At 48.0% G+C, this 22,622-nt stretch overlaps 1 protein-coding gene across 8 annotated transcripts in view; it reads right to left on the bottom strand.

The window, feature by feature from the left end:
• Positions 1 to 22,622, bottom strand: part of NINL (ninein like) — a 152,666-nt gene that overhangs the window by 51,826 nt on the left and 78,218 nt on the right. For 4 of the 8 annotated variants that reach the window (XM_072727404.1, XM_072727406.1, XM_072727402.1 and 1 more), the window contains exons 3-10: positions 17,604 to 17,700; positions 13,487 to 13,665; positions 11,162 to 11,228; positions 9,194 to 9,384; positions 8,340 to 8,492; positions 5,583 to 5,753; positions 2,288 to 2,424; positions 895 to 1,035 (exon numbers count right to left, since the gene is read on the bottom strand). In XM_072727404.1, coding sequence (XP_072583505.1) covers positions 895 to 1,035; positions 2,288 to 2,424; positions 5,583 to 5,753; positions 8,340 to 8,492; positions 9,194 to 9,384; positions 11,162 to 11,228; positions 13,487 to 13,665; positions 17,604 to 17,700 — 1,136 coding nt within the window. The remainder of the gene's footprint in view (positions 1 to 894; positions 1,036 to 2,287; positions 2,425 to 5,582; positions 5,754 to 8,339; positions 8,493 to 9,193; positions 9,385 to 11,161; positions 11,229 to 13,486; positions 13,666 to 17,603; positions 17,701 to 22,622) is intronic. The other 4 variants (XM_072727408.1, XM_072727405.1, XM_072727407.1 and 1 more) reach the window with 3 other exon arrangements.

Consider the following 22,622-nt stretch of genomic DNA (forward strand, 5'->3'; position numbering starts at 1 on the left):
TGCTTCTCTTGGTCACACATTTTGCGGAGGCCCCACATGGCTAACCTGCAGGCATGACAGGTGCACACATGCTGACTGGTGCCCTCTTGTGCAAAGGATGGCCTGTCACCATTCCCATTTCACCGATGAGGAACCTCAAGGGCTCCGTCCACCCAAGATCACAGGAGGGCTGGTGAGGGAGGACGAGGAGGGAAGGCTGGAGCCTCCCTGTGCCCCTGCCACTGCTACTACCAAGAGCTGAGTATAGCACACTGGACTTTCCACAGTGCACACCCTTTGCTATCTTTGAGGGGATACTCCAGGTGACAAAAGTTTCCAGAAAGTGAAGAACCAGGTGAGCTCTGTGAGGGAAGCCTAACATAGAGTGTTCCCCACAATGGGATGGAAAGCCTCTCTGCATGCCCCAGTCTAGGAGATCCTCGGGGGCCAGATTTCTTCACATTTGGCTAATAAGCCAGAGGGGTAGATTCTGTGTCCATAAAAGGTCAGACCCCCTCCCTCTGATGTCCAGCCACCAGCCCGACCAATGGAGCAGCCCATTCCCCAGGGCTCTGCTTGGCCCATCATACCTCACGAAGGCACTGCCTGCAGTGGACTGGCACACACAGAGCTGGATGCTCCCGCACATGTCCCCGCATCACAGAGAGCATAGCTACTTGTTTAAATGCACCCCTCCCCCTTCTTTCAAGGAGGGACATCCCCAGAGGTGCTCCTTCTAGACTTCTACTGGCTCAGGTGAAACAGGAGGGCCTCAGCTCCACCAAGTTCATGACCCCAGCCTTGGCTAGCAGCAGCCCTGCACCCACCACCACCCTCCTTAGCCAAGGCTGGGGAATTACTGCCCAGCTGCCAAGGAGCTGCAGCTATGGGCTTGGGTACGACCCTAGGACCTACTGGATTTTCTTCTCTGTGAGCTGCTCTAGGGCAGAGTGACAGTCATCCATCTCTTGCACAAACTCCAGGTTCCTCTTCTCAGCTCTCTCCAGGTCCTGCCTTGCCTTGTCTCGCTCTCTTGCCATCTGCTCCACTTGCCCCCTGTCACAGGAAAGAGACAGGGTCAGATGGGGACACCTGCCCCGTGTCTGCATGAATGATAAAAGGGGCTGCATTAACTGGGTGCAGAGCATGGCAAGTGCCATGCTCTGACCTCACTGCCACCACCAGCTATCTCCTAAAGGTGATTTCCAGAATTACCATGCCCCTTTTACAGATGCACATACAACAGAGAAGCTACATGACCTGCCAAGGAAGGTTTCCAGAAAGTTTCTGAACCAAGGAAGTCTGAAACAGTGTGCCAGACCTCCAGATGGCCCAGAACAGGTGAGAATTTATCCATGCCCCTTCCTGTCTCCTCTCCCAGGAATCTCCAGCACCTAATCTGGGACTGGATACCTGAAGGGGAGAAGGCTGGCCACCCATATCCTGCCTGGTCATCCCCCACTACCTGCAGCCTGGCATCTAGGTGAGTCACCCAGAGCAGGCCCCACCGAGGCTCTGTACACAGCCCCAGCACCTACTATTCTGGTGACCATTTCTCCCCCTGAAGGAGACAGAGCTTATCTCCTTCCGTCCTCCCAAGACACAGTCTTTCTGGGGTCCTATTTGCTGAGCTGCCTCTGGTCAGAAGGCTTAGCCATCACGATTTCTTTCCTGTAGCTTTGGAACATCAATAAACACAAAAATGATCTTTACGCTCATCTGCTGAGTGGACAGATGACCCAAGTACTCAGTACTTGAAAGCCGAACCCAACTAAAATCGTCTGCATTCTCAGCACCCTGTCACTTTGCTCTTGGGGGCCACATTGAGGAACATTTTCTTCTGCTCTCCTGCCAGTTGCCCCAGCCCACGAGCCCTCAACACGCTCTTGGAGCTCACCCCTGCCACTAGGAGGATTTCTGCCTCTGCACCCAAGAGCCCCAGTGTCAGTAAGATGTGTCAGGTCCAAATGCCCGCTGGGAACCTTGCTAAAGGGGCTAAGGGAGGACCCTGATATCAGTTTGTAAGCTTCTCACCAAATATAAAGACAAGCCAGTAACTCTGAAATTCTGTGGCTGTAAAAGCCCAAACCGCAGCTACTGAACAGGCCACTGGGTCCTGAAACCCCAAACCACACACATGGGGATGTCATTCCAGGCACAGGGAGCACTCTGCTCTTTCCCTGTCCCCACAAAAGTGCCCACCAAAAGAATAGCCAGTGGCAAAGGTGGTGCCCCCAGGGTAGGGTTCCCCTCCTGGCAGCCTGGCCAGCTGTACCCACCCCCCTACCCAACCACCCTGGGCTCTTACTGGCGGAAGCTCAGCTCCTGGCGGTAGCAGGCCAGGGCCGCCTGCTGAGTGGCACCACCAACCATCATAAGCTCATTCTCAAGGGCCCAGGTCAGCTCCAAGAGGTTCACCTTCTCGTCCACACTGAAGTCAAGACTCTGGAAACAACAAAGCCCATCAGGCAGGAAAGGATGTGTGGCTTCTCCAAACACTTCCTGGCTTTCCTAAGAATCGGCAAGGCCCAGACCCATATTGTCCTGTAGGCAGCACCTGCCCTCTGTCTACCCCTGCTCATGGGATTCTGGCCTTGCCTCCCCGATCATCCCTGACAAGGCAAAGTTCTCCCCCCACCCCTCACCAGGGTGGATGTGGCCCAGGCAGGACTGAGACCCTCTTCGTGGAAAAGGAATTGACACAGAAGGGGCACGTTCCAGGCAGAGGACATCAAGGGAACTGATGGGAGGCCCGGGAAGAGGCCTTTCTCCCTGTGAAGCAAGGCTGTACAGAGCCTGCTGGCCTTGGCTGCTGCATGAGAAGACCTGACCAGAGGTCAGCGTCACTGAGAAGGGAGCAGAGGACAGATGGAAGAGAGCCCTGGTGATACCCCTGGGACACCTGCTCCCGAGTGCCTGCCCCAGTGAGCCCCTATGTCCCCTCTGCTTAAGCCATTTAGAGTTGAGTTTTTATCATTTCAAATTAATAGAATCTCTGTGAAATATGTGCACAGATGGGTGGAAAAACAATCCAACAGATGAGCCACAGCCCAGCACTGCACAGAACACAGCGTTCTTTTCCCCTCAGGGTTTTGAAAATAAGAGAATAGAACAATTTATATGTATTATACCACAGTGATAATAAACCATGTAGACCCCTCCGCTCAGCTGACAGTAACAAACACTTTGCTACATTTGCTTTTCTAGTGCTGAGTGTTCTTGACCTCTGCTTCTTTCTATGATGTCAAAAAAATCAACACTTACGCCCCAGTCCAGAGGCAGGCAGGACACACATCAGGGCTCGCAGAGAAAGAGCCACAGCATTCCCAGCTCACACGTGGGAATGAGGCCTGCTCCCTTCTAGAACTTATAAAATGGAGACTCAAATTCCCACGGCTCCCCCACGTCCCAGAGCACTTCTGAAGAGACAGGACATTAGGGTGAAGCGTCTGGAGGGACTGGGAAGCTCAAGCTGTTTCTCCACAAGTACTGACGGCTCAGCAGTCATGGCACCAGCCAGAGGGCACACACAACAGGTCACAGTAGCAGCTTCCAGATCAAGAAAGGAGTCCTCAGGGCAGCCCGGGTGACTCAGCGGTTTAGCGCCGCCTTCAGCCCAGGGCCTGATCCTGGAGACCCTGGATCGAGTCCCATGTCAGGCTCCCTGCATGGAGCCTGCTTCTCCCTCTGCCTGTGTCTCTGCCTCTCTCTCTCCCTATGTGTCTGTCATGAATAAATAAATAAAATCTTAAAAAAAAAGAAAAGAAAAAGAAAGGAGTCCTCAAAACCACATGGCTTGGGCAGGAGCCTGCTTCCAGCCAGCTCCATGCCCCTTGCCTCTTGGCATCCACATCCAGGTATTCCCTTTCTACACCCAACAGGGCCAATCTGGGTGACCCCACAGGACACCGAGGAGGTGACAGCACATGCCTTCCGAGGCTGGGGCTTGGAAGACATGACCTCCTCCCCGCTCTCTCTTAGATGGTGCTCTAGGGAAGCCACTGCCCAAACATCCCTAGGAAAGGGCCATGCGCAAGACACAGTGGCCTCCTGCTACAGTGAGCATCAGCCTGCTGACTTGAAGTTCAGCCCATCAGACCCTCACAATACATGTGCCAAACCTCGGGGGAAAGCCTGGGCTAGAATCACCTACTACACAGTTCCCAAATTCCTGACCCACAGAAGCTGCTCCAGCAGGAATGCTCAGTGTGCTTAAAGGTATAATTCAGTTGGTGATTTGTTGAGGAGGGACAGACAACCAAACCCAGGCCTCTTCACAGAGCGTTCTCAAGGGCCTACATAGAGAAGCCCCCTGAAATGGCCAGGAGTGGTCTTGAGAAGCTGGGATTGGATGCGACCATGTCCAGGCTGAGGGCTCACCCAGCTGGGTGCTTCTGTCTCCAGAGAAAGGCCTTTCCTTTTCAGGCACAGTGTGCTTGGTGCTCCTGCTGGGGCAGTGGCCTGTGGTCCTGATCACCAAGGTAATATGACAAAGCCTATCAGGAGTCAAAACACGTAACTTCAGGAATCTAGCCTATGAAGAAACACCAACACAGGAGCAGATGGGATGTAAGTATATATTTTAAATGCCAAGATTTAGAACAGAAAAAATTTACATGTAAAGCTGAAATATCTAAAAATACATTTCTGTGTAGGGAAGGGCTCCCAGAATTGCCACTAAACCGTCAGGTTGCCACCCTGAAGAATGGGAGTAAAAAGGGGCAGGCTTTTATTCTTTTATATTTTCCTATACAGTTCACACTTTTTTTTTCTACAACACAAAGTGAACTTTGGAGATGAAGGAGATCAGTCCAGCTCACCGCATGCACTTCCAGCAGCGTGTTCTTCCCTAACCCTTGATCAGCCCCTGTGCATACCTGCCTAGGCCATCCTGGAGCAAGCTCCTTCCAAAGCATAAGGGTCTGGCCATGTGTCCCTGGGCCCGTGTCCCTGGGGGAGGTTAGACGGGCCCTGCATAAAGACAGCCTTGTGGGTCGGCCCACCAAAGAGCATGCAGGAACTTGGGAGGAGGCAGCAGGACAGGGTGGCCCTCCATGGCCCTGAGTGTGCGTTGGAGAGAGGATGTGGGCAGGTCAGGCCTATGCAGGGAGAGGAACAGCTCGCCCAGGCCAGCAGGTGGCTCTGATAAAATCCAGGTTCCCTGTGGAGCTTGGCCTCAACAACATGGAAACACTCAGACTACTGGGATGGTGACATCCAGTATCTCCATCACAAGGAAAGCAATTTCTTGCCCTTCTCTGGGACTGACCTCCCTCCTTCAGGCACACAGAACATCTCTAAGGCTAGCAGTGCACTGAGGGAAATGTCTACTATGCCAAAACCTACTTTCAGATGGATTTGCTTCAGACTGTTCTACCTCTTATTTATTATCTTAAGTTAAAATCTCCTATATTTTAATAGCAAGAAATAAAGAAGAAACAGGCCTTTCCTTCATGGGGTTCTCCGCAGAGAGCACAGGCTCTGTGTGCCTGGGATTCTCTGTCCAGCCTCTGAGACGGAGGGCAGAGGGCCCCACGGTCCCTCACCACCCCTAGCTGCCTGGACACTCCCCCAGGGGCCACTGCGAGTGACCAGTTCCAGACCTGCAAGATCTCCCTGCCGTTCTGAATCCCCTCCTGGGCCCACAGAGCAATGAGCTGCTCGGGAAATGCACAGCCAGTGCCGTCATCAATGCTGCCTAAGAGGCGCAGGCCTGAGCACACCGACACCAGGGACGATGTTGTGGTCGTTTGGCAGCCGCCCTCCTCCAGGACCTGTGTGAGGGGAAAGCAAAGATGCCTGTGAGCCCGTGGGCCTCTTGTTCATGCCTCAGATTTTCCAGCTGTCTGGTTGAGGCCTGAGAAGAACAGCTCACACAGTGACCGTCGGCCCCTTGCCCACATCCTCATGGCTTCACCAGTGACATGGTGGAGGTCTGAACCCAGGCCTCCAGACACCTGGCCTGAGGCCTGCTTTCCTACCGTCCACAGAGGCCTTGTCAAGGAACACATCCTAGCACCCGTGTGGCCCAACTGGTCAGCACAAGCTACTTAGTGGGAGACATGAAGGGGTCTTGAACTCTCTCCCCTGATTTGGAAATGGTGTGCACCTGGCTTCTCAAAGGAAGAGATGGGGAAGGCGCATGCCAGCGCTAGGAAATCCGGCCTGGGGAAAGAAATCCAAGATGGGCTTGAAAAGAAGAGGTGGAATGGCCCAGTCATGCATCTCCCCAGCCTTCAGAGATGCATCTCACAGCTGACAAAATTGGGGAGTTTTATTTTTTTAAAGATTTATTTTATTTTTTTAAAAAAGATTTTATTTATTTATTTGAGAGACAGTGAGCAAGAGAGAGAGCATGAGTTGGGGGAGGAGCAGAGAGAGAAGCAGGCTCCCCGCTGATCAGGGAGTTTGATGCGTGGCTGGATCTCAGGACCCTGAGATGGTGACCTGAGCCGAAGGCAGACACTTAACTGACTGAGCCACCCAGGTGTCTCTATTTGTTTTAAAGAGAGACGGGGCGGGGGGCACACAGAGGGAGAGGCAGAGAGAGAAGCAGACTCCCCATTCAGCACAGAGCCCACGAGGGGCTGGATCTCACAACCCTGAGATCCAGACCTGAGCTGAAATGAAGCGTCAGATGCTCAACCAAATGACCCAACCAGGTGCCCCAGAATTGGGGAGTTAAGATGGGGGAAGAAAATCTCTTGGGCTTAGGGGCTATAAGAATCTGTCGAGCAAAACTGTTTTCTGCCCCAGGGAGCACAAGCAGTTGTTGTCTGGGGCCACAGGAATGAGGAGCAGCAGCCCCTTCTTTCTGGTCACCAGAGTTCCCATCACACTCCAGGGTTCCCCTCCTTGCTGGCCTCTTCTCAACTCCCCTCTTGCTATTTCCAAACATTCCAAGCTTGTCTCATTGCCTGAAACATTTTCCTCCCACACGTCCATAGCTGTGCTTTCCAGGGCTCTGCTCTAACAGCCCCTCCTAGCCCACCATATCCTCTCCACACACTCACATCCTCAGCAGTGCTCACAGGACCATAAGCCCTCATCTGTTCTCAGCTGTGTCCCTCCATAAACACTCAGGAATTGGTTGCTCACTAAGGCATCCTAGGTACTTTACAGCTCTACAAAGTAGGCATTTGATCCTGTTTACAAAAAGGGAGAGGGCAGCTCAAGACTGGCTGGCAACGTGGTGGCTGTGTGGAGAAGCTCAGATACCCAAATGCACCCTGACAATCCTTGTCTCCCTCCCACCCGTTTCCTTCATGAGGAAGGAATTGTGAGCTCAAGAACAGGTGTGTCATGGTGACCTAGCAGGAGAAGGTGGGAGCTAGGCCACACACCTGAGGGCCAGGACCACCATGCCATGCCGGAGTCCACACATGGATGCAATGTCCTCTGCCCACAGCTGTGTTGGCTCAGGGCACTTCCCAAGCAGCACCTCTGACTAAAGATGGGTGCTGCCCGGCCTCATTGCTGCGTCCCATGGCTCAGAGCCCTGTTCAGCTGTGCATCCTCAGTGGGACTCAGGTACAGGGGGACCTCCACCATAGAAGAGGCACAATCCTTCTACTGGTGCCAAGCATGACTTGTTTGGGACTTCATCATGGCCTCTGACCTTATGTGGCCTGACACCTTCCTTTAACATTCCTAGTTTCCTCTCTGTCCATGCTCATCGGGTTCAGATTCAGAGACTGGACTCTCAGATCACCCAGCCTAGCAGAGAACAATGTTCCCAGTCCTGCACCACTGTCCACAAACTACACCATCAGCCATGTCAGCAGAGAAGCATCGGCAAGATTCCCCCAGAGAATGGTGCCCTGTGGTGGAAGACAGAGGTTTTCCTGTCCTGGCATGGAGAAAAGACAAATGCGATCACAATTAAATAACTGCCTAAAATCTGCACTCCTCCATCTGCAGAGACCTGGTATTTGTACGAGAGAGAAAACTGAGGAATACAGGACAGGGCAAGCACAGGGTGAGGAGTACCTGGAGAACCACTCCTAGGGAAGGTACAGAGTATTTTCACAGCACCACAGCGAGGATGAAAGCAGCCTCTCCTGCACTAGGATAGGCCATGAGGAGACAACCGAGAAACTGCATGTAATCCTCATAAAATCCCTATGAGGTGGGAGCCCATCTTACAGATGAAGAGTCTGAGGCCCAGAGAAGGCAAGTAACTCAATCAGGGACACACACCTGGGGAGGGGCAGTGTCAGATCAGCCCCAGACCTGTGTGGTTCTAGAATCTAAGCCACGTGCACTCGTATGTGTGCTCACCCCCACCAATGCCCAGGTCTGTGCAGATGCTGAAGGCCACTGCTACTGCTGTGGTTCAAGGCCTAATCATCCCACTTTACCTGGTAATGAGACCAGGACATGCTTGGTTTGCTGAGGGTGGAAGATCCTGGAAGTGAAGTAGGCCCATGATTGAACAGGCCAAGCTGGAATTCCTCGAGACTCACTCGGCCGTCTCCATCTTGATCCAGTTTGTTAAACAGATCCTCCAGTTCCTAGACAAAAGCCGCCACACCTGTCCTGAGGCCACAGTTGTTCTCCCCAAGCAGGGCAGTCTGTTCACCCTTTCCAAATTCAAACGGTCTGGGATACCCCTGACCTCCCCCAGCTGCAGCCTATGACCTCTACATGCCTGCTCAGTTTCCACTCCACCGTAAACAGGTGCCACCTGCACTTCTCAATTCCACAAACATCCATTCAGAGTCTACTTGCCAGGAACTTGGTGGATGGTAGGAGGAAGACACAAATATAGAAGGTGCCCTTGGCCCTCAGTGGTTCAGGTACTAGCAAGGACAGCAGGCTAAGGGGGATTTTCTAGGGTAAGGGGGAGCTTCCCCATCATCACTGCCCCCCAACTCCCCTTGGCCCCCACAGGAGGAAGGGAGGGGTGAATACAGCCACTGGGGAGTGCAGCCTGCCTCGGAGAGCAGGGTATCTGGGCTGGGCGCACAAACCGGGCAACTCTAGGTGGGGGAAGGGTCACGGTGAAGATGCTCAGACACCGGTGGGAAGGCTACTCGTGATCCGTGTGGGTGCAGCCCTTAGCAGCAGCACTGGGAGTCAGGAAAGGACTATACACCAGAAAGCGGCACAACCACATCAGTGTCTGAAGGGTGAAGGGACTCTCCAGACCCAACACCAGCCTGACCCCACAAAGAGCCCATCCTTGAATGTGGTCTGCCTTGGCCCCTCTCACCTCCTTCTCCAGGCCCTGGAGCCCAATGCTCTGGCAAACAATGGCCAGCTCCTGCTCGTTGAGGTGGCCGCTACTGCCAACGCCCAGCTCTTCCCAGATGCCCCGGACCCGGCTCTCGGGCGTGTCCAAAGAGAGGCCGCAGGGCTTGTGGAGGCACCCGAAGACCTCGGAACCCCAAGCTGGCAGCTGGCCTGAAGCAGGGAGAGTGACAGGTAAATCCCATGCTCCAGGTGGAAGCAGCTGGGGGAAACACAACAATGCTGGCAATTCACTCTGAAATCAGATGGACACACTTGAGTAGCAAAGCATCAAAGGTGGAATCTAGGTGATGGGTACACGGTGTTCACAGTGTGATTCTTTCATCTTCATTCTATGTTTACAACTTTTCATAGTAAAATGTCAGTGCAGGGGAATCTCTAGTCCACATGGGGAAAGCTTTTTCTGAAGGGAACTTCCTAAAGTCAGACCACAGAAAGCATGTAAGAGGGCTGCATTATTTGTATTTACCCAAAAAACCCCAACAACAAAAAGACTAGTTTTTAAAAAATCAATTTCTAGAAACTTGTTTCTGAGCTTTGCCAAAGAACGTGTGGACATTGGGGGTATCCATGAAAAGCCATCCATGGATGTGCCACACTTCAAGCCAAACCTCCCCCTCCATGGCCAGTCCATACTGGCCTGTGTGCTCACCAACAACACTGTATTGGGTTGAAGACCCCTTCTGTGAGGTCTCTTCTAGCTTCAAGTGTCTGAAATTTCTAAGTAAAAACATAAAAGCACCTCTAATGCTAGGGTTTATTTCTCAGGGATGGCGGGGGAGGTAAATAAATCCTCTGAAGTGTGATGTGAGTTTCCTGCACTACCCTCAGTTCTAATCCAGTGGGAAGGTTTCTGTTCAAGGCGAGGAAGAACCTGTGGGCAAAGACCCAAACCTGCACCACACAAAACCTTCTCAGAGAGTCCTTCCTTTCTCGCCCTAGATTTAGACGTTGAGGCCACAGTAGTTAAGATGCAATGGTGTGGGGAGCACCTGGCTGGCTCAGTGGCTAAGCGTCTGCCTTCAGCTCAGGTCATTATCCCGAAGCCTCGGGATCGAGTCCCACATCAGGCTCCCCGCAGGAAGCCTGCTTCTCCCTTTGGGTCTCTCATGAATAAATAAAATCTTTAAAAAAATAATGTTTGTTTGTTTATTTGTCTTTAAAGATGCAATGGCGTGGCTGCTCTTCATGCTCCATGTGCTTCATCCAGCAGCCCAAGTGGGCACTCAGGTCAGCGCCCCTGATAGTCACTAAGGTAAACAATGATCGATGGCCCTTGTCCTTGACTACAATCTAAAGCATGCTCAGTGCCGACTACTGATTTTTTACTGCAGCAGAAATTCAAGGTCAATTCTGGTCTCTCCCTCCAAGTCAAGTGTTCTGTACTTGCTGTGCTGTGACACACTCACTGTAGGAGGCATCATTAAAAGCCCCTCAGACTCACATGTGGGCACACCGGGATCTGCTTATGTACACCTGCTGCTGCCTTCTGGTTGCTCTTGCGAGGCTTCCAAGGGTCAGGACCATGTTGGGCATTTCATCTAGAGCATAGGCAGGGCTGCTGACAGTTGCTGAGACTGTTTGCACACAGCAGGAAGAGGATGTGCCCAGGCCTGGCACACCAAGCCAAGGTCCTGCCTGCCTGGGGTCACACTGGTGCTTACAGACCATGAGAACCATACAGCCATCCTGATCACTTGGCCAGGGGCCTCTGTCCAAGAGCCTGACCTCAGGAGATGCTACAGATCAAGTGACCACCTCCCAGCTGGAACTACTTCTGGAACAGGGACCCACCAGAGACACCACCCACACCTCAAGCTTCTCAGGAAATTGCACATGGCTGGCTCACTGACCATGACCCAGTTCCCTGAACTTCAAAACACTGGTCAAAGGTAAGGAAGGAGCACCAACCATGAAGCTGTGGCTTTACCTCGTGCTTCAAACAACTCATTCTGAGGTTCTTTAGCACTTTCAGCTTCTTCGTCTGACTTGAGACTCTGGGAAAAAAAAAAAGAGAAAAATGAATTCCCCAGAGTATGTGGCAGTGACTAGAGAGCTCCAAGAACAGACAGCAGGGTATGTTTTGGGACTGGGTAGGGACTGAGGAAGAGGAACAACAGTGGGTAAGATGCAGCTCGAGGGAAAGCCCACACCTGCAGGTGGCCTCTGCACCCCAGCTGAGGGCCCTGGCATAGAGCTGCTCCCCCTCACAGACCAAACACCACGGTATAGAAACAGGGACACGTGGGGACGCCTGGGTGGCTCAGTGGTTGAGTGTCTGCCTTCGACACAGGCATGATCCCAGGGTCCCAGGATTGAGCCCCGCATCAGGCTCCCCATGGGGAGCCTGCTTTTCCCTCTGCCTCTGTCTCTGCTTCTCTGTTTATGTCTGGCATGAATAAATTTTAAAAACCTTAAAAAACAAACAAACAAACAAACAAACAGGGACATGTGAGGCTCCTCCACATAAACTAAGTCATCAGTAGTTCACACAAAAACACAATCCAGCACTTGTACCCTAATAGGAGAGAAAAAGCCTTCCCAGTCAACATCTCTGTGACGCTGGCTTTAGACACCAGCACTGGAGACGAGTGGCTGTGGAGCACAGTCAATCTTTCATCACACGACATCATCTTGACTCAACTTAATGATCCTCACCTCTCTGCACCCCGTCCCTTACCAGTTCAGCAAACAGCTGGGTGGACAGTGGTTTTCTCTGTCACTCCAAGAGCTCCAGAGACAGCATGCATAGCAAGCAGCTGCCACCTCGGGGCCCTTTGCCAGCTGTAACCTTCAGAGGGCAGGCCACCAAGAAACACTTGACTCAAGCAAAAACCTCGTGTTTTTGTGGTCACGTCAGCCAACTACAAAGTCAAAGTCTGCTTCTGACAGAAGCTGCGTATTCCATGACTGATTCTGGAAGGAATGCCAAGTTGACCAAGACTCAGTGCCCTTCATAGCCAGTACTGAAGTGAGAATAGAATCTGGGAGTGGTGCTACATCCCATTTTTCTAATGCATTCAGCCCAAATGACAACCCTAAAAACAGCATTTTTCCCATGTTGTAGTTCCAGGGATCAAAGATGGTTTTATTTATTTTATTTATTTATTTATTTATTTATTTATTTATTTATTTATTTATTTATTTATTTATTTATTTTTATGATAGTCAGAGAGAGAGAGAGGCAGAGACACAGGCAGAGGGAGAAGCAGGCTCCATGCACCGGGAGCCCGACGTGGGACTCGATCCCGGGTCTCCAGGATCGTGCCCTGGGCCAAAGGCAGGCGCCAAACCGCTGCGCCACCCAGGGATCCCTCAAAGATGGTTTTAATAAGCAAAACGGTACTACAGAGACAGAGCAGAGTCCTCAGATCTCCATCTCTGAGGACCAAAGTTAAAGAGGATAAAAAAGTGAACACCTGGGGTTTGTCATCTAGACGTAGAGCATCCCTGAACAAAGGGACTCTAGGATATAAGTAGGTGTGTTTGCCTCACCAAATGCTGAACATACACAGATTAATGTGAGAGACCCAGAGCTGTCCTATGGAAAAGAAGTCCCCATGACAAAGTCCTACCTGACAAAGTAGACATCACAGAGAGAGCAGGAACCTTCTGGAATTCCTGAAAACTAGGTCTAAGGAATCCATGGTTAACTTGAAAACTGTGGATCTGCCCCATGGATATTTCCTGACGTAAAGGCTGTCAGGCTCCAGCAGCCCGTCTCTGGGGTCAGTCTCAGCAGCAGTGAACAACTGAGGACACAGAGCCCTGGTATCCTTCCCCAAGGCCCCAGGAGCTGTCTGGCACATCTTCGCCAAATTCTAAGTGTGTGGGCCTTGGTATGTTCTAAGTATTCAAGGCAAGTGGGACTGTGGGCTTGGTACTTCCCAACTCCTAACCTTGCAGGGGCGTCTTCCCTTTCCCTCACTCCCATGAAACCATGGAACCAGTCTTCTCGCCATGCTGGGGGAAAGCTGATGGTGGTAAGCAGGGGAGGGAAAGAAACAAGTGATTTGGGCACAAATTCTCCACTGCCCCAATGTCTGAAGGAGTACACCCACTGGCCAGAATTTCCCTGCAGATAATCAGACCCAGAGATACTTTAGAACAAAATGTCATTCCCCAATGTGTACCTATGCTTCTGGTGACTTGAGATGCCCAGGAATGCCCACCTGCCCCTTACATCCTCTTGTAGTCATGTCACAACGACTAAGCAAAATGGTGACCTGGAGTCAGAAAGGGGAACCTGACCCACCTCCACACTTTCCAGGGATGCAGAGCGACGGAGCGGGCCTCTCCTGCTGGTCCAGGGCTGCTGTTCTGGTAAACATTTGACTCCTGTTGCAGAGCCACATGGCTTGGGCTCAGGCCGGCTCCAGCGACCATACCACTTAGAGCCGCTCACATACTTTGGTGGGACAGCACGAGAAGCAGCTGGAAAGAAAATGGGAGGTTTGGTGGGGAAGTCCGAGCATGCTGTGGCAACTTGTTTCAAGATGCAGAGTGTGCCTCTTACAGATGCACACAGAGAATGTCTGGAAGAACACAGAGAACAGTTACCAGTGGTCAATCTCTTCTCCCTAATCCTCAGACAGGGGACTGAGAAACCCAGGTTGGGAGACAGGGACTTTCTACTCTAAATCTATGTGCCATTCAAATTTTTTTCAGCATATTTAGCTTTGGTTTAGGTAATAAAAGACTACTATTAATACAAAAAGACTAGTTTATATTAGTTTATATTATACTATACTATATTATACTAGTATATTATACTAAACTAGTTTATATTATACTATATTATATATACTAGCTTATATTATAAAAGACTAATATTTAGATTTTAATGCAAAGAAAAAATCCTCCAATAATCCAGCAACATACTGCTCTAGAGAACAGAAGGTCACTTCCCATCCTGCTCACTTCAGGACCCCATCTGGACAGGATGTCAGGGCAGTTTGGGCGTGGACCTCACACACAGTCCAGGAGGCTCAAACTTGGCAGGTCTGAAGTCTGGGGCAGAGAGGCAGGTATGGGTTTTAGTCCGGGATTCACAAGAATCCCTTAAACCTTAACAGCCCCATGTACTTCCTTCTTCCCTCCTTACCTGTCCACTCCTGGACAGAGCCCACGGGGACCTCTCAGGTAGAGAAGAAATGACATTGTCTCTGTGTGCAATGTGGGTGGGTGGGAGAGAGATTGGGGAGAGCCTTGTGGGCAGAGGCCAGGACAGGACACAGGTTCAGAGGGAAATAACCAGAATGGGCAGCTTGGAGAGAAAGGCATAGGGTCCAATGGAGCAAGGCCAGTCTGGGGAAATTGAGAGGCACTGCACTGAGGGGTACCATGCTCCGTCAGGCTGAGTACCACATCATTCCTTTCTTCCCTGCCCCAAGCGGTCAGGCCATAGTCCCTGCCCTTGGAGCCACAACAGAGGAGGAGGCCGGGTTCAGCTTGGCCAACTGGAAGCACAGTAATGCCAGTGACAGACAGACACTGGGGTCAATGGAGGATTATGGGATTATGCCAAGTTCCACATGGATGTACAGACGGTGACGGCTGACAACGTGCAGGGTGAATATAGCCCTTTTCTCACCTCACTGGGACACTCAGAGGTAATCATGGACACTATACCGATCTCCCTGGGGCAACAGGCATGGGATGTGCTCTAGAGGAGAGCAAAGTGTCCAAGTCAGCAGATGGAAAACAGGACAACCTGTAAGCACACCCAGCAGCATTCAGAAGAGGAAAGTACAAACACAGCAAGAGGCTCCCACCAGACAGCTGCCAAAGGGCAAGTGAAGCCCAGTGAGTACAGGCTCTGATCTGAGCACACTTTCTGCTTACAGAGAGGCTGCAGGCCAGTGAATGTGGGTGGGGGAAGAATCTTCCTTCCACCTAGAGGTGCTTTAGGAAGAGGGAAAGGCCTATTAGGCAGGAAGTGGGAAGCCTGCAAGCATTTAGGAAACCAAGTACTGAAAACTCAGAGGGGCTCTGATGGCCTTAAGCTGGCAGGAGGGAGGAGTCTCAGGCCACACATCCGGCCATTTAATTAAGGAAAGCTTTGAAATCCAAAAGAAAAGAAAAAGCCAAAGAAAATTAAAAAGAATACAATTGGTGGGGAAAAAAACACAATTCCTGGAATAGCTCCTTGTCTCTTTGGAAGCTCCTGTCTCAGTGCATGTCCACAGATCCAGTTTTAAGTGTAGAAGTTCCATGCATTCTCTAGCATGGAGGGGGCATGTACAGTGTCAGCCACCACCACCTTTCCATTCCTGTACACAATCACAGGCCACAGTCCCAAATCCTGTGTTACTAAAGGTCAGTGGTGCTCTTCATTTCTTAAAGAAGAAAAGTGCCAGACACAGCAACCAGTGAATGCCCCAAGGGTCCTGTAAATGGTTCCCACCTCTGGTATGCTCCTCCCACAGCAGGGCTCTCTGCCCTATACCCAGATACTCGGCAACCTGCAGCAGCCAGTGGAAGGAGTGGGTTCTAACAGGGGCTTGGGGCTTACAACTGGAAAATTGTGACTCAAATCTTGGTCATCACTTACTAGCTGTGGGATCTTGGACAAATAAATCCCTTCACATATCAGGCTTCAGTTCCTCATCTAAATAATGGGTATGATATAACGCCACAGATGGCTGGGAGATTGGCACATTGAAGACAATCAATGTGAGCTCTCATCCTTTTCACTTTCCCCTCCTCTGCCTCAAGCCCTCCCACAGTTATCCCAGTCATCGTCACACACCTGCTCCAGAAAAAGATCTGCGTGGCAAGAGCCTGCTGTAGGGCTGAGGGAAGGAGCTCCCTCCTCGATCTGCTCATCAATACCATACCTCCAACCTCAGACCCACTGCCCCAGGCCCCATGTCACTCACCCACCCAGTGCTCGTCGGAGATAGCCAAGATGGGTCTGAACCATGTCACTCACAGCCTCAAGTCTGATGGAGCAGTCACTAATGACAAAGTCTATCAGCATCTTCTGACCCTCACCCCACAATCTACATGCTCTCCAAACCCTCCCTCCACCTCCTGACCATTACTGAAGCCAGGGGGCAATGCCCTCAGGACGCCACTTCCCCTGGGAGATGCTATGTTTGTCCCACCAGCTTCACTCCCAGAAGAGAAGTCTCATTGGGCCAATCAGCACAATACAACATCACCATCTGACAGAAGATACAGTGGGGTCTGTCTCTGGCTGGCGATATCCTACTAACCTCAGTGGTCTAGATACACCTGTGTCTGCACTGTTCTTTCAATTCCTGAAACTTCAGCTGCTCTACATCAATTTTATCTTGTCAACAGTGCATGCTGTAAGGACAGCACATAGTATTATTTGACACTTAGGATACTGTAATTTATAATAAATATATATTTGGTCTTTATCTCATCCCTGGGCCAGTGATCCTAGAACCCTTGAAATTTCCTAAGTGACAAGAGCAACCAAACCTGAGTTTATGTTAATGAAGTGACTTCTGGAAAGCTCTTAAGGATGGCAGCTGGGTGCCCAGGGACCTAACCATGTGATTAGTGGGTTAGAACCTATAGCGCCATTCTGACCTCTGAGGAAAGCGAAAAGGCTGGAGATTGAGTTCAATCACCAAGAGCCAATGATTTGATCAGTCATGCCTATGTAATGGAAGCCTGCATAAAAACCTAACAGGACAGGGTTCAGAGAGCTTCTAGGGTGAACACAGAGAGATTGGGGGAGAGTGGCAAGCCTGGAGAGGGCACGGAAGCTCTGCACCTTTCCCCATACCTTGCCCTGTGGCCCTCTTCCACCTGGCTGTTTCTGAGTTACATCCTTTTATAATGAACTGGTGATATGCATAAACTGTTTTCCTGAGTTCTAGGATCTCCTCCTGCAAATTCATTGAACCTCAGAAAGGGGCTATGGCACCTCTGATTCATAGCCAGTCAGAAGCATAGGTGACAACCTGGACCCATGACTGGCATCTGACATGAGGACCATATTGTGGGACTGAGCCCTTAGCCAGTGGAATCTGAGGCCAGCTCCAGGTAGGCAATGTCAGGACTGAGCTACAGTGGAGGACACCCAGATGGTGCTGGAGACTTGCCTGCTGTGCAACAGACTGACACATTTGGTCACCAGAAGTGCCAGCAGTATTCAGGTCACAGAGTGTAAAGGAAAACAATAGAGCTTCTCTTGTCCAACACTAGTGTACAAATAAGGAAACAAAGAAGAAGAAACCCAATGTCTTGTTCCAGTCCACATAGGTGGGCAGTAAGGGAACGAAGTTATAATTTCATTCTCAAACCTGCTACATTCTTCATTCTGAATATCACACTCCAGAAGATAACAGAAAAATAATGAAACAAACACTTAAGGCGAGCAAGGAAATCCTTACTTGATTCCAAAGAACTACTGTCTTCGTCTGAGGGGCCAGCACCAGCATTTGATGACAGCAATGCCACAAAACCTTCCTTAAATTCCTCAAAGTTAACCTGGTGAATGTAAGAAAAGAGAGGTCAACACTACTTTCAACAGATCACATATATAAATACCTTAGCCTTCTGTTTTTATTTTCAGATGGAAACATCTTATTGTTGCCTTTCCTGCTGAGCATATTCATTTCGTTTTTTCTAATAACACTTAAGACTTTTTTTACATAGAAGACTGTAGTAAGAAAAGTAAAAGTGAGTCACAAACTAATCACCAAAAAACCCTATTACCAATTTTAATAATTAGAAAATAGTAACCAAAAGAGGGAGCTGATGATCATAAAACATTAATATACATAAAGAAAATATCCAGGCTATCACCACCCCATCAAGAAATGGAATACTGCCAGCACCTTAGAGGCTCCTCTACCATGGCTCGTTTCCTAATTAAATCCCCTGCCCCCCTACTCTGACTTTTACAGTATTAACATCTTTGCTTTTATATCTCATTTGTAGGCATCCCTGATGAATATGGTTTAGTTTTACCTCTTTTCAAATTTGATCTAAATGGAATCATATGTATATATTTTTATATCCTGCTTAGACTCAATATTACTTCTGTAATATTCATTCAAGCTGCCATGAATAATGCATTTTCCATGCTGTATACTATTCCATCATTTACCTGTGCAAAAATTCATTAATCCATTCTCCTACTGATGGATATTCCCATTGTTTCCAGTGGCTGGCTCAAAGCAGGGAGCCCAAAGCAGGGCTTTATCAGGACTCTGGGATCATAACTTGAGCCAAATGCAGACACTCAACCAACTGAATCAGCCAGGCATCCCAAAAGCTTTAACTATTTAGTCTACTGACATTTAATATAATTACTGATATATTTGGACTTAAATCTACTATTCTATTGTACACTTTCAATTGGACTTGCTTGTGTTTTTGTCCCTGGTTTCCTCTCTTTGGGTTTACTTTTTGTTTTGTTTTTTTTTAGGACTTCATCTTCCTATTACTAATGAGAAATTATGTTGTCTATTTCCTTTCTCTGCCTTATCCTAAAAACTACAATGCATATCCTCAGCTTATCAAAGTTTACTATTAGTCAATACTTTTTTACCCTCTTCCGTGAGAACTCGAAGCCTATGTAACACTTTCATTTCATTTACTACGCTCCCAATTTTCATATATTGTCATATATTTTAACTCACTCTATTTTAAACCCATATAAAATATTACATATTTTATATAAATCAATGTTCATTGAGAATTATTCAAATACTTACTGCTTTTTCATTTGTTCTTATATTTCTGACCTTCTGCCTAGGATAATTTTCTATTTGAAGTACATCCTTTAGAATTTCATTTTTCTTAAGTATGCTGGTGCTAAATTCTTTTTAGTTTGAGTATCTGAAATGTTTTTACTTCACTTTCAATAAACTTTTTTCAAGCAGATAAACAATTTATTAGAAGAATACTGGAGGGGCCACCTGGGTGGCTCAGTCAGTTGGGCATCTGCCTTGGGCTCAGGTTGGGATCCCAGGGTTCTGAGATCAAGCCCCACACTGGGCTCCCTGCTGGGAGGAAGCCTGCTTCTCCCTCTCCCCCTTGCTAGTGCTCTCTCTTGCTATCTCTCTCTCTCTAAATAAATAAATAATCTTAAAAAAAAAAAAAAAGAATGGGGAAATGACCAAGATGTCCATAAATAGAATGGCTAAATAAATGATAATATAGTCAGACAATGAAATATGATGATGAAAAAAAAAAACACTGAGAGACAACAAGGTGAAGTGTATTTCACAGATAGGTTGAGTAAAGGAAGTCAGAGAGTATGTACTGAGCAGGTACTGTGTATTTCCATTCTATAAAGATCAGAAACAGGCAAAACAAATCTATAGTGTTAGTGTCAGGACAGTGGTAGCCTTAGAGACAGAGGGACTGCAAGGCACATGGGGAGGGATTAAGGATGCTGGTTACCCAGATGTGCTCTGTATGGGATAGTCATTGAGCATACACTTCTGATACATGCTCTTTTCTTTATGGATTCTTCAGTAAACGTCATGCAGGAAAAAGTCAACAAGAGGGCTTAGATGGGTCAAAAGGTCACCAGGAAGTGCTAGAAAAGCAGGTTTGGGGCTGTAGGTCCAAGCATGCTTCTCAAATCTGGCACAGAATTTGAATGAGCAAACCTTTGTTGCTGCCACTGAGCACTAAATGCAGCTGTTTGTCTGGGATACACATATTATCATGACCTGACATTGGATTATTTGTGCATTTGTTTATATTTTTCTTCCCAATTAGCATGTGATGCCACTGCTGGCAAACAGTAAATACTCAACAGACACTTATTGGATGTCTTGGCCTCTGTATCTTTTCATAACTGAGCAGAATTCATCTTTTTGCAGATGCAGTCTTTCACCTTTACTCTTAAAGGATCTTTTTGCTGAGCATGGAATTCAGGTTGGCAGATGTTTTTCTATTAGCACATTGGAGATACTTTCCACTAGTTTCTGGCTTGTACTGTTACATCTGAGGAAGTAGCTGTCAATGTAGGGCTCATTTTCAGGACACATCTATTTTCATAGGACAGCTTTTAAACATTAAACTTTCCATTTTGAGATAATTATAGATTCACACACAGCTGTAGGAAAAATGCAGGGAGCTTGTATACCCATCTCTGGATGCTTTTCTGATGATCTCTCTAGGTTCACTTTCAGTTTCACAATAATATGGCCAGGTGTAGATTTCTTTGTATTTACGCTACGTGGAATTCAGCAGGCTTTGGCAATTCCAAATCTGTTCTACAAATTTTTTTAGCTATTCATAAAGCCCTACCCCATTCACTTCTTTCTTCCTAGGATTCCAAATAAAGAGATGTTGGAAGGTTGAACCTTCTCACTCTTCCTTCTATTATATTTTCATGCTACATTCTGGATAATTCCAGTCAATGAATGCTCTCCTTTGCTGTGTCTAATTTGCCTACTAAAGAACTATTAAACTCTTACATTAGGTTTTGATTTTGGCAATCACACTTTTCAGTTCTTAAAGTTTTATTTGGTTCTTTGTTCAGATTTGTTATATCACTTTTTAGAGTTCCCTCTTTCCTATAGGTATGTTCAAGCTTTTATTTTTTTTTATTTTTTTTATTTTTTTGAGAGACAGGAAGGAAGCAAGCAAGCTCTCTCCAGTCTCTCTTTTTTTTTTTTTTTTAATTTATTTATGATAGTCACAGAGAGAGAGAGAGAGGCAGAGACACAGGCAGAGGGAGAAGCAGGCTCCATGCACCAGGAGCCAGACGTGGGATTCGATCCCAGGTCTCCAGGATCGCGCCCTGGGCCAAAGGCAAGCGCCAAACCGCTGCACCACCCAGGGATCCCATGTTCAAGCTTTTAAAAAGAATCTCTCCTCACATGGTTAGTAACCACAATTTTTATATTTTGTTTACAGTAATCCCAGCACCTTGCAAGCTGTGTGCATCTGCTTCTGTTGCCTGTTGTTTCCTGGTTCTTGCTCATCCTAACTTAATTGTGTACTAGTTATCCTTGACTGTATGCTGCTTATTGTATTTAAATATAACATGGGAACAATTACAGATCTTGAATAATGGCATTTCTCAAGAGAGGACTTTTATTTGCTTTTGCCAGATGCTTGATGGTACCACCTGGGCAGGACCACCTTCAGCTAAGTGAGGTTCATCTAGACCACTGAGAGGATACAAGCTCAGGCAGCAAAAGGCACAATGGCTGATTCCTATCATCCCTTAAATTGGGAGCTAATTTATCAGATTCTCTACCTTGGGTGAACCTGGGTTTTGACACAGATTTTCCTGGCCCTCTAAGATCCCAAAGACCACATCAATTTCACAGTTTTTCGGCACAAATGGGGTTTTGTTCGCTGAGCTGAACCTCTCTCAGTGTGTGATTTATTAGATTTTTAGGCTGGTAATTCCTCACTGACTTATCTGCTCTTTACCATTTTCAGATCTTTGTTTTTATGATTTTGTTCAGCTTTTTTAGTAGCCCTCGCTGGAAGGTTGGCCTGAGTTTGCTAACTTGCCACTACCAAGGATGTCTGAAGCCTTCTTACTTTTCTAGGACTGGATAAATTTCATCAGAGAGATCTATCAGAATATATTTAACCAATCTCATATTGAAAATGCTGTTTCAAAAAAAAAAAAAAAAGAAAGAAAGAAAAAGAAAAAAAGAAAAAAGAAAATGCTGTTTCTGGGATCCCTGGGTGGCTCAGCAGTTTAGCGCCTGCCTTCGGCCTGGACCCACATCAGGCTCCCTGAATGGAGCTTACTTCTCCCTCTGCCTGTGTCTCTGTCTCTCTCTCTCATGAATAAATAAAGAAAATCTTTACAAAAATAAAATAAAATGCTGTTTCTAATCTTTTGCTACTTGAATCAATGCTGTCTTGCACATATTTCATTTCATATGAAGATAGACATTATATTTTTTGATTATCACATTCCTAGCTTCTGCATATTACCCAGCACATACTAAGTGCTCAAAAATACTTGTCAAATACATGGAAGCAAAATGAAATGACAATTTTGCTTGATCTAATCTTTTGTGTCTTTGATAACACTTAACAGTTGACTTTCTTCCAACCATCGAATAGTAGTGGTATCTGATGGCCAAGTGTGTTGCCATTTTATCTGGTATTATTCTCACTGAGCTTGTGTTTCTGTGTTTTCTTCCTTCATAGTTCAAGAAAAGGGGAAGAACAAACCCACAGGACTCAGGTGCTTCACCAAAAAGGACACACCATTATCTCTGTATAATCTTGTACTCACTTATCACAAATAAAGAGGCTGGACCCTGCGATTGAGAATCACTTTCAACTTTAAAATTATTTTCAGTAGCACTAATGTTAATAATTATTTTTTCAAGTATATGCACCTCTATATTTATTCCAACATTATTTACAACAGCAAAGATACAGAAGCAGCCCAAGCGTCAACAGATGAACGG

Source organism: Vulpes vulpes, chromosome 11, assembly GCF_048418805.1.
Source record: "Vulpes vulpes isolate BD-2025 chromosome 11, VulVul3, whole genome shotgun sequence".
In the NCBI taxonomy this organism is placed as follows: Eukaryota; Metazoa; Chordata; class Mammalia; order Carnivora; family Canidae; genus Vulpes; species Vulpes vulpes.